Source organism: Hippichthys cyanospilos, chromosome 2, assembly GCF_059441005.1.
Source record: "Hippichthys cyanospilos isolate Australia breed blue-spotted pipefish chromosome 2, RoL_Hcya_1.0, whole genome shotgun sequence".
NCBI lineage: Eukaryota > Metazoa > Chordata > Actinopteri > Syngnathiformes > Syngnathidae > Hippichthys > Hippichthys cyanospilos.
In genome coordinates this window covers 14,769,041-14,779,667 of record NC_142370.1, presented here as the reverse complement: position 1 = coordinate 14,779,667, position 10,627 = coordinate 14,769,041, and the positions used below count along the sequence as shown (strand labels likewise).

The 10,627-nt window shown below is 37.0% G+C and overlaps 1 protein-coding gene across 1 annotated transcript; it reads left to right on the top strand.

The window, feature by feature from the left end:
* Window positions 1–2,254: 2,254 nt before the first annotated feature.
* dhrsx (dehydrogenase/reductase (SDR family) X-linked) lies at window positions 2,255–10,588 on the top strand. The gene is made up of 7 exons (XM_088436221.1): window positions 2,255–2,406; window positions 4,648–4,755; window positions 5,142–5,210; window positions 5,713–5,814; window positions 7,981–8,188; window positions 9,335–9,542; window positions 9,829–10,588. The coding sequence occupies exons 1-7, from the start codon at window positions 2,304–2,306 to the stop codon at window positions 10,009–10,011; spliced, it is 981 nt and encodes a 326-aa protein (XP_088292347.1). The 5' UTR covers window positions 2,255–2,303; the 3' UTR covers window positions 10,012–10,588.
* Window positions 10,589–10,627: the final 39 nt, after the last annotated feature.

The window sequence follows — 10,627 nt, the reverse complement described above, 5'->3', positions numbered from 1 at the left end:
TTGGACAATTATTATCCTTATTATTTTAAAAGAGGGGATCGGAGAAAGTGTGGAGAACATTTTCAGACGTTTTAAGCTGGAGTGGTTTCAGGGTATGGAGCGGCAGCTTTCACGTTAACTTATACTCCCATCTAGTGCATCTGATGATGAAGTACATTTTGAACATGAGAGAAGTTTGCAAATTTTTAGAAACGAGGGGTGAAAGTAAATTGTTCAGGACTATAGAAATAAACATGGAGTAAGCAAGATGATGTACTGGTAAAAGAACTCAGTCTGATACATAGAGAGACTCAGAGGGTTAAAGGGCGATCCATAGTAATAATAAAAATCAGTAATTAAAGGGTAAGTCGTCAACAGATTTCCTATTTTCCACCTGATTTTCTGTTTAATATTGGATTGATGCAGCATAATTCACTTAATTAATAATTCATAATTCAAACACGTTTTATGATCATATCAATTCATTTTTTTTAATCAACAGAACTTTTGAGGTCATTGTGCTTATGTAACAGGGTTGCTTTGATAGACCAATGCAGGTTTTGAGATGGACCTCCTCCTCTGCAGCGCTTTTGTTAGGATGGACCCACTAGGCCAGACTGTGATGACGATCTTACCCTGTCGTCAAGGTACCTTTGCACTGGACACTTCCTGCCTAATATGGCACAATGTGTTGTTTTTAGCACTTAGCATCTAGTGCAACCTGTTGAGACTGGAAATGTCCCTTCTTTTCCCCAAAAGGGATTTTTTTCAGTTTTTCCTTCCCCTTTGGGGAGCTTTGTTCAGGGGATGCTGTTGTGTATTTATGATGTTCTGGTTGAGTTCTTTTTTTCACCTGTGAAGCCCTTTGAGACCGTGGTGATTTGGGGCTAAACAAATAAACTTGACTTGACTTCTACTGTATGCATTTCACTGGTTTGTCTGTAACAGCTCCGCAGTGGTATCCCTCCCATGAGATGGGTATAAAGAGCTGGGTTCATTGAAGCCGCTGTCTCTGTAATTTGGGTGGTGCTGTCATTGTCTGGACCTATTTGGCCAACCATGCTAATTAGGCTGTTTATTTCTTCGGCCATAATAATGCTGTGTGGAGGTGACCTGTGTACTGTGTAGTAAAGGTGTCCGATCACATTCCAGTCTCATATCAACATTATTCACAGCACAACGCAGAGGCCAGGAGATTTGAGCTTCATCCAAAAGAAAAGGCGAGTTACACATGGCAACTATGCAAATTCATCAACTAAAAAGAATGTCTTAAAGTTTCTTCTTTGGAATGCTTGGTCTTCATACATTGAATTGATTCATGCATCAAATTTATCCCGAGGGGAAAAACGAATCTCAACACACAACGATTTATTCAGATGGAACTTGCAACCCTAAAATAAAATGTTTAAGGGAAAATTCAGTGACCACCCACAAAATTTCCAGCGTGCTTGGTTTTCAAACAGTTCTTTGTGATAAATCAGGACTGTGAAATTTTGTTCAGCATCGTAATCTTCCTCTCGACTGTTTCCAACAACATTTGGGTCTATGCTTCATACCCCTTACCCTGGAGATGATGCTATGTCAGTGTGAGAAGTGCAGTGCTTTCCCAAGACCAAACCGTGGATAATCCAAGAATAATTGATTACTGACCTAGACGAAGAATCCCTTCATCTTCAACCCAACAAAGACAAAAGTAAAAAAAAAAAAAAAAATTATATATATATATATATATATATATATATATATATATATATATATATATATATATATATATATAAAATGAAACTTTGTTTATATTGATTGATCGATTTTATTGAACATAAAAAACACAATACAAGTGAAAATAATACAATTGAATTAAATAATAAACATTAGTAAACATTAGAAAAGATTGGAAAAATGAAGTAAAATAAACAATAGAAATAGCAGTTCAGTAGTTTACGTATTCAAAAGTAGTAAGAAGAAGTTCAAGAACTTGTCGTTTGCTACTCCTTGCTTTCTCTTGGTTGTTACATAATAAATAAATACTAGGTAAGTATATAGTGTATAGTAAAGAAATATGTCATAAATAGCACAGAAGAGAAATACACACCTCTTGATCACAAGTTTTATACATGATTCAAGCAAGACTCGAAACACACGCGCACAATTGTGTTTAACGGAGTAAAATCTGTACTGTTGGAAGGGAATTTTTTTTACGCCTCTACGCCTTGGTGACGCGTTCACGTCGGAGGCGGAACTAAAACGCGTTTGTTGTTTCAATACAGCTGAGCGACTGCATTGCACTGCACCCGCAGTCGGACGCCAGAGAGGCAGGAAGAGGAATGATGAATCCACTATCTATTTTGGTACCTCTTCTCAAACTTTACTACTGTGGAATCAAAGTTCTCATCTACCAGATGTTCAACAGATCTTTTATCCTACCAGGTGGGCTTTTTTCCCCTATATTTTCCTTGGCATCTTTATAAAAAAATGATCGTCGATCATTGATCGTAGGTTTTGATTGCAGAATAACAAAGTATTTGTAACAAACGATTGGTAGTCAAGTTTTTTGTTTGTTTTTTTTTAAATTTTGAATTTTTTTTTACACGTCTGGTAGTTTATTTGTATAAAAAAGGAAACTACAATTTCTGGTATCAATAAGTGCTAAAGCATTGCTTTTGTTAACTGCTATAATTTATTATATTTGGTCAGTAAATATATAATGCTTTTTTGTCAGATAGGATATTGGACCAACAAATAATTATCTTAAAAAAAAAAAAAATATATATATATATATATATATATATATATATATATATATATATATATATATATATATATATATATATGTATATGTGTGTGTGCGTGTGTGTGTGTGTGTGTGTGTGTGTGTGTGTGTGTGTATTTACTGTATATTTTCCCCCACACACCAAGATTTAAACCATGGCCTTGTGGTTTCAAAGCCCGATTCCTTACATACAATACATACATACAACACATTCATGGTGATGATGTGACCCACCTAATTTAGAAAAAAAAATCGAATTGGGGTACTGATGACTAGTAATGAAAAACACACCTTACCCACATTTTTTTTTTCATTAAATATTTTGGAATATCAAAAGTTCTTAGTTTTTAATCTACTGCAAGAAAATTATATTTGCCACAAATAGTTATTGTAGCAGACAAAAACAAAAGGATCATTTAAAACTTTAAATACAAACTGTTGTAGATTCTTTTATGTGACTGCTGTCTTTGTTTTAATAAAGTAATCTTGATGACTGAAAGTTACTGCTGAAAATTAATAACAAATTGTTCCCTCTCTAAAGCATAGCCTATTTCAAGTCTGCAATTCCACGTTACAGGTGATGTATTTTTTGTGTGTGTAATGTATACATAAACAATTGGCGTTTCAGTTATAATCAAGCTCACAATAATATGATAAATTCAGTCCGTGCAGTCATGCTGAACATGCAGTGCCTGATGTTTGATACACTGTATATTGAATTTATATCCACATTTGGAAAAGACATGATTCATATATGCTTAGTATATCTGATTCCATTATATTTTTCTTTATGTTATCATAATACTGTACATATATATCCAAACTGTACCATTCACTTAATGACAAGTAGTCTCAAATTAACAATATTTAAAACAAAAACATTATGTTTAATCATTCAACTATATAAAGTTACTATCATGGTACCATCATATAATCACAACAGTGGAACCAGTAAAACCGTCGACTTGTTTTAGCTGTGTCACAGGTATCACCTTGGACTGAATGATTATCTGTCAAATACATTACCTGCACATAGAGACGGACCATTCACACCCTCATTCACACTGCAGATATCTAAATACAGCTACAGTATGCAAGAACATAAAACTTTTTTTTAAACTAACACAATCAAAACAAAATAGTCTGTACTTTACATAATGTGCTTTATTGGCAGATGAGTTGATGATAATGAAACACAAGACCGTAAATTGGCTTTCCAAAAAAAAAAAAAAAAAAGCCAAACCAAATTGTGTGGTATAGCATGTGAGAGTCACAAGGCGGGTATTATGCTTTGTGGCTTTATTACTTGTAATCTGCACAACAATGCTCGTTATTTAACTACAGTACTTGTGTGGCTGTCATACCAAAGCATACAAATTGGATCAAGACTGACAAGCTATTGAACGTATGAAAAAGCATCCACTCCTGATTTTTTTTCATAGTTTAACCCAGTGCTTCTCAAATAGTGGGGCGAATCCCCTGGGAGGGCGCGAGGTGATGCCGGGTAGGGGCACAGGCGACCCCAAGGAAAAGGCTTTGTTTTTGTCATCACAATAAAATAAGAATGTTCTTTTTTTTTTTTTTAAGCTGTAACCTGTATAAATGCGATAAAAACAATTAACTGTTGTTGAAAGTTGATTTATATTGTTTTTTCCTTTACAGGATACAGGTTTAGGTATACTTATATATAGTCAGCGTGTCGAGTGGGAGGGGGGTGCAAAAATTGCACTGCTTTAACCAGAGTTTTGAGTCAACTGCAATTATAAGCATTGTTTACATTGATGACTACATTGTTTTGATACATAGTAAAATTTGCAGGCCTTGAAGTAGCCACACCTGTCTTTTTGTAGAACAGACCTTTTGAATTGTGTTCTCATGTGGTCCCGTTTTTCTTACAGACTTACAGAAGCAGAATGGAAGGGTTGGCATCGTAACTGGTGGTACAAGAGGAATGGGTTACGAGGCTGCAAAACACCTGGCAAGACTCGGCATGCATGTCATCATTGGTAAGATACAGTCTAGGCAATTTGCCTCGCCTAATCTTTCCTCTTAATGTTAACAATCACATACAAGCCCTTGGATCTATATGCCTAATATCATGTTCCACATAACCTATCCCAACCTGTAGACTTGACTAGAACATTGTTGGTCAAAAACCATGCCTTTGCACGTACTTTTGTCGGCTCCTCTTCAAGTGGGAGGTCTCCCCAAAAGTTTTCTCCACAATAATACGCTCCATGTGCCCTCATGTGTCTAAACATAGTTTCTGATTAATATTGCGTTATAACATATGTGTTATAACACATGTTGATATTTTTTTAACAAGTTCTAAATATTAGGAAAGGGCATCTTGGTGTCTAATGACCCTTCTCTCATTTATCATGGTCATCAGCTGGGAATGAAGAAGAGGAGGGCTTAGCTGCTGCAAAGATGATTCAGGAAGAATGCAAGGAGGGGAAAGGTATTTTTTTATCATTATCACATAACTACTTGAGCTAAAAATGTCTTTAGTGCCTTCTTTTAACCAAAGCCAACCTTGCAAAAAAAAAAAAAAAATGTATGAAGTATGTTACTATACTATTATACAGCATTGTACTACAACAACTATGTGGATACACGCACACATACACTTAACAGTTGTGCATAAACACTAAATTGTATTTGTCTTGCTTTTCTCGCAAAGGCACGTTCTTTGCAAATTCTGGCTCTATTCACAAAGAATTTGGACACCTCTAGTTGGGTAAGGGACACATGTTCTTTACAGATTTTGTCCCTATTTGCAAAGTTTGGACACCTCTAATCAGGCATGGAACACAAACAGGCTCACAGAAGCAAAATTACAATAGAGAATCACTCTTCCAAACACACATTTTATGCTTTTGTTTTGCGGCATGTAATCATGCTACTGTTATTAATTCCTTCATAAGAGCATGGTCCACGACTAACTTGTAATCAATTTCCAGCGGAATTTCTCTTTCTGGACCTGACCTCCCTGAATTCAGTCCGAAAATTTGTTGAAACTTTCAAAGGAAGAGGGCTTCCTCTGCATCTTCTGGTAAACAATGGTAGGCATCTTTTTAATGCATCCTGTGTCATCCAAGACGCTGTTTTTATGGTCTGTACTTAAGTAACATTAGTATGCCAAGCGTATACTATATCATATTATAAGTAGTGGGGTTGGGACATTAATCTTAATACGTGGTACGATCTGTACCTTAGTTTTTGGGCCAGCGTTTGGTACGTTTTTATACTTCCACAATGTATATTGTAAATTTGTATGTGTATTGTAAATTCATATTGAAAGATATGAAAGATATTCGTTGTTTATTTTTATGTGTGTTTTAAATTGATTTACTGTTGATGTTGAACACTGAAGCAAAAACACTGTTTGAATACCTTTAAAAGTAAACCAATTGGCAATTCGTTCAGTAAAATGGCTTGTTTTTGTGTTCCCAAATGCTCATTTAACCAAGCACAAATATAAGTTAACAGATTACTTGATTATTTGATTAAAAAAGAATACTGGGTCACTCAATTTTTTTTTTTTTTTTATACGGCAGCCATTGATGAGACAAAATCAAAGGTTTTAGTCCCTCAGCGTAGAAACCGACTAATTAAACGTGCTAAGAAGGGAAAGAAAAAGACTACTGTTTTTCTTTGAAGCAAGCCGATAGAGGCGACTGTGGAGGGTTGGTCATGAGTTTATCTGTGCCACATCGTAAAAGTAAAAACTTTCTACGAGAACAGCAACAGAGGAATCTGCTGTAAGTGGGCCTAATTTGGCTTCCGGGGTCATCACAAGAAACTTGGTTGAATGACAGTGGTCATTAGGACGGAAAACCACTGACAGGAAGACAGGCGTTTTGAACTCTAACACCAAGATTGAATTCCGGAATGCTTGGACAGCGTGAGACAAAGGAGAGTGAGCTCAATGGACAACAGAAAGGAGACGCTGTCATTTGGACATTCTTGGCATAAGTGAATGCAAATAAGAGGATTTTCCAAAGCTCATGCCGCTAATCGCGTCAACGCTAAAACCTCAATATTATACTGGAACGAAAGAGTGTTTATGACAAGATACGGGGAAAGCAAGATTAGACTTTGCCGGAAACCAATAAGATAAAAAAAAGTCTTGTTTCTACTGAGTCTTCGATCAGAAACCGTGACCAACCTCTATCCGAATGATGAGATGACAAGAAGCATACTGTTGTGATTGAAAAGAACAGCCTTTAAGTCAAAGACAAATGTAGTGGCGCTGTAATAGCAGAGGCATTCATGACTGCTAATTCATAAAGCCACTTGATGGACAAGATTATCCGTTTTAATAGATTTTTTGACATACACCGTGTGATTCATTTTTTTTCCAACCAAGTACCCTCCAACCTTGGCAAACCAATTTTGGATGAAAAAACTAAAGACTTAAAACATAGTGCTTAGACATTTTATTCTGATTCATTGAACTTTGGAACTACATTTGTAGTGTTATCCCCAGGTCGATTTTATTCGCAACTTCTGAACATAGATTGTGTAACATCATCTGTTTTATTTCTAGTTTGTCCACTGGAAAATCACGACACCAATGTCAATGTGCATCCGTATAATACGTAACAAACAAGGCATGCAACATTTTGCAAAAGTGTTGCGATAACACAAGTTAGCAATAAATTGCTTAATCTGGCAATCAATATGCTGTTAATTTGAAAAGAAAAAGATACTGTTCTTGTAACAGTGGCTAAAAATCAATAATTTTGATTTGCTGATACTTGCAGAAAATTATATTAGTCGCATTTATTACCCTGTTTCAGAACCAATGAGTTCACTAATAGGATGAAGGTTAATTACCCTTTAAGGAGACATTGAGCAATACTTGTAGACGAGCAATGTAACAATACTCCTCTCAGAAATATGTTCTTGATCCTCTGCGAAAATCAACTGTTACTGCATCTTACAAAGATGTCGGGACCAGACTGTATCTGTGTACATTCTATCAGTTTGTCTGCTACCTCCTTGTGACAAATTGTTCTTTCTTTGCATTTATAATATGTTATTGCTGTATGGTTTTCTCAAGTGCAACATTATGGAGCGCAGTTTTCCTTAATGAAGAAAACGATGAAAGTGTTTAAAATGTTTTTGGAGGGTGTGTGTGAGAAGCATGGGGTTAACCAGATTAATGGCATTTCCATTCATTATGTGGAAGATAAGTCATATCTGGTATGTGTCACTTTGTGTAGCTGGCACCATGCTGGTTCCTGAGAGACTGACAGAAGATGGCTTCGAATTTCACTTTTCTCTCAACTACCTTGGCCACTTCCTGCTGACCAACCTGCTGCTTGATTTGCTGAAAAGATCAGGAAGACCAGGCTGCTGTTCACGAATCGTAAACATGTCCTCTGCAACACACTATGCCGGGGTTATCCACATGCAAGATCTCAACAGGAGGTAAAAAATTTTCCACGCCATGCAGGCTTATTTCATCTTGACCAATGTTTCTTTCATTTTCATTTCAACCTTCACTGTCACTCATTTCAAAGAAAACCAAAAGTGATTACAGCACAAAATATTAAGATTGCCAACCATGCATTTCCTCACAACGATACAGTGTCACGTTCTGTTGGAGTTTGCGGGGTTATGCGTTTATTGGGGGGTTTCTCTTCATTTTTGTTTTGGGTTCTTGTTGCGTTTCTCTCACATCTGTCTGTGTATTGTGGTTTGTTCCAACTGTCGTTCGCGTGTTCCAGCCCCCTTATCTCCTCCAATCAGTTTCCCCTGCCTCTTGTTCCGCCCATCTGTTTTGTGTTTGCCTAATTATTGTCCTGTGTTTTTAGGTCCTAGTTTCGTTCCAGTTAGTGTCGGGTCATTGTCAAACGTCGTTGTCTTGCTTCCCTATGTTGTTACGTCCCGAGAAATCCATTGCCTTCCTGTGGCTGTTTTTCCATGAGTTTAATTTCGATTTCAAGTTTTCTGTGTTGTTCGTGTCGGCCTCGTCCCTGCATGTAAATAAAGCTTTCTTTTTTGAGCACATCATCTGCTTGCCTCCCTGCATTTTTGGATCCACCTTTCCCACACCCCTCACTAACATGCCGCTTGATCGTGACAGTCGAACCATGTTGAAGAGCAAGTCTTGCCCTTGAATGATTTAAAAAAACAACAACAAAAAACTGAATAATTGTCCACCCAAATGAATTGCGTAATTGTTGAAATATTTTAAAATCCTCACACAACATTGACCTTTAAATATAAATGAAATACAAAAACATTAACTTTGGGAAAATTCACTATCGATGTGCATGCCTGTTAGTTTCACAATCAGTAAAAGAACAAATTTTCAAGCACGCATGAAACATGCATTGGCTGTTAATTTTAGCCAATAACATTACTGTGCCAGATATTTTTCACCATTTAGTGGCATGCCGGGTTATTTCGGAAAGAACCCCAGGATATTTTCCAGATATCGGCTGAGAGTAAGCCACGTTGCATTTCTGAAAACAATTGATCTCCACATCCTTGATGTTGTTTCAATGTTTCAGTGTTAGATAAAGGGTTGCAACGGATACAAATAGCTAACCCCTTTTCTATCTTGGCCAGGTTAAGTTACAGCTCCCATGGCGCCTATGCCCAAAGCAAACTAGCCTTAGTCCTTTTCACTTACTACCTACAAGAGCAGATGACAGCCAATGGTTTCTCGGTGATGGTCAACGCTGTGGATCCTGGCATGGTGGACACGGCACTCTACAACAACCTGTGGACCCTTGCACAGGCGCTGAAGAAGCCATTTGCAAAGACTTTGTTCAGGGTAGGTCAAACATACGAAGCGGTCTTAGTCACCTCTGTTTTTAGGTAACAATAGGACTACTGTATACACAAGGGTATAACTTCAACATTAGATTTGGTTGTAATTACGAAGCTAGCATTTCTCCCTGTACCACCTCCATCAATAGTGCCTTTTTTCCAAAATGTTGTGACGGATAAGAAAGTGAATATCTGATGACTACTGTGTACAGTATATAGTCAGAGTACCAAACCTAACCTTTTGAAAAAAGAAAAAAAAGTTCTCACTTTTCTTTTGTTTTCCCCTTCAGACTCCAGCAGAGGGTGCTTCTATCATCATGTATGCTGCAGCTGCCTCTGAGATGGAAGGAGTGGGTGGCTGCTACCTCTACAATGGTCAAAAGAGGGAATCAGCCCAAGACTCCTATGACTCTGAGCTTCAAGAGGAGTTGTGGAAAAAGAGCTGTGAGCTTGCAGGCCTCAATAAGGCCTGATATACAAGGTGGTTGTCCTTCCAAGACCAATAGTTACTGTACATATCAAACTGAAGCAAGGAAAAGATCGTTGTGAGCAGACGTCATGGTTTTACCACTGCAAGCAATATAGACAAATAAGGAGGGCTTTTTACAATTCGATTCCCAAGCACCGTTTCAGAATTTGTCATATAATTGATTTGAAGTTTTAGTCATTGATCGCGAGCTTAAGAAGAGGTTCAGTTAACCTGTGTTCTCAATTGTTGCATTTCAATCAGTACATCTGATAAATAGCTTTGTTTTCAACGAAAGAAGTCCGCATTTCTCAGTGGGTAAATTCATACATGATCATAATTATTTAAAAAAAATATACACTGTGCCTTTCGCCACTTTTATGTAAAATACAGTATGTGCCAAAAAATCTTGTTGGCTCTTCAATATTCAGTTTCATTATTATGCCATGCCGTTTTTCAGTTTGTTTTAAGCTTGCATCAGTTTTGTGATCATTTCCATGTCGTCACCATGGTCTTATGTACAGTACGCAACAATGGCTGCTTTGCAGTGCTGTCTAAATAAAGTTGCCTTATCTTGGATAACAGTATCCGTGTCCAGCAAATTTCGGCGTTTTAAACTTGTT

Coding starts and splice junctions, on each gene's coding strand:
- dhrsx (XM_088436221.1), top strand. CDS start 2,304: ATGATGAATCCACTATCTATTTTGGTACCTCTTCTCAAACTTTACTAC. Junction 2,407..4,647: donor CAGATCTTTTATCCTACCAG/GTGGGCTTTTTT, acceptor TTTTTCTTACAG/ACTTACAGAAGCAGAATGGA. Junction 5,211..5,712: donor AGAATGCAAGGAGGGGAAAG/GTATTTTTTTAT, acceptor ATCAATTTCCAG/CGGAATTTCTCTTTCTGGAC.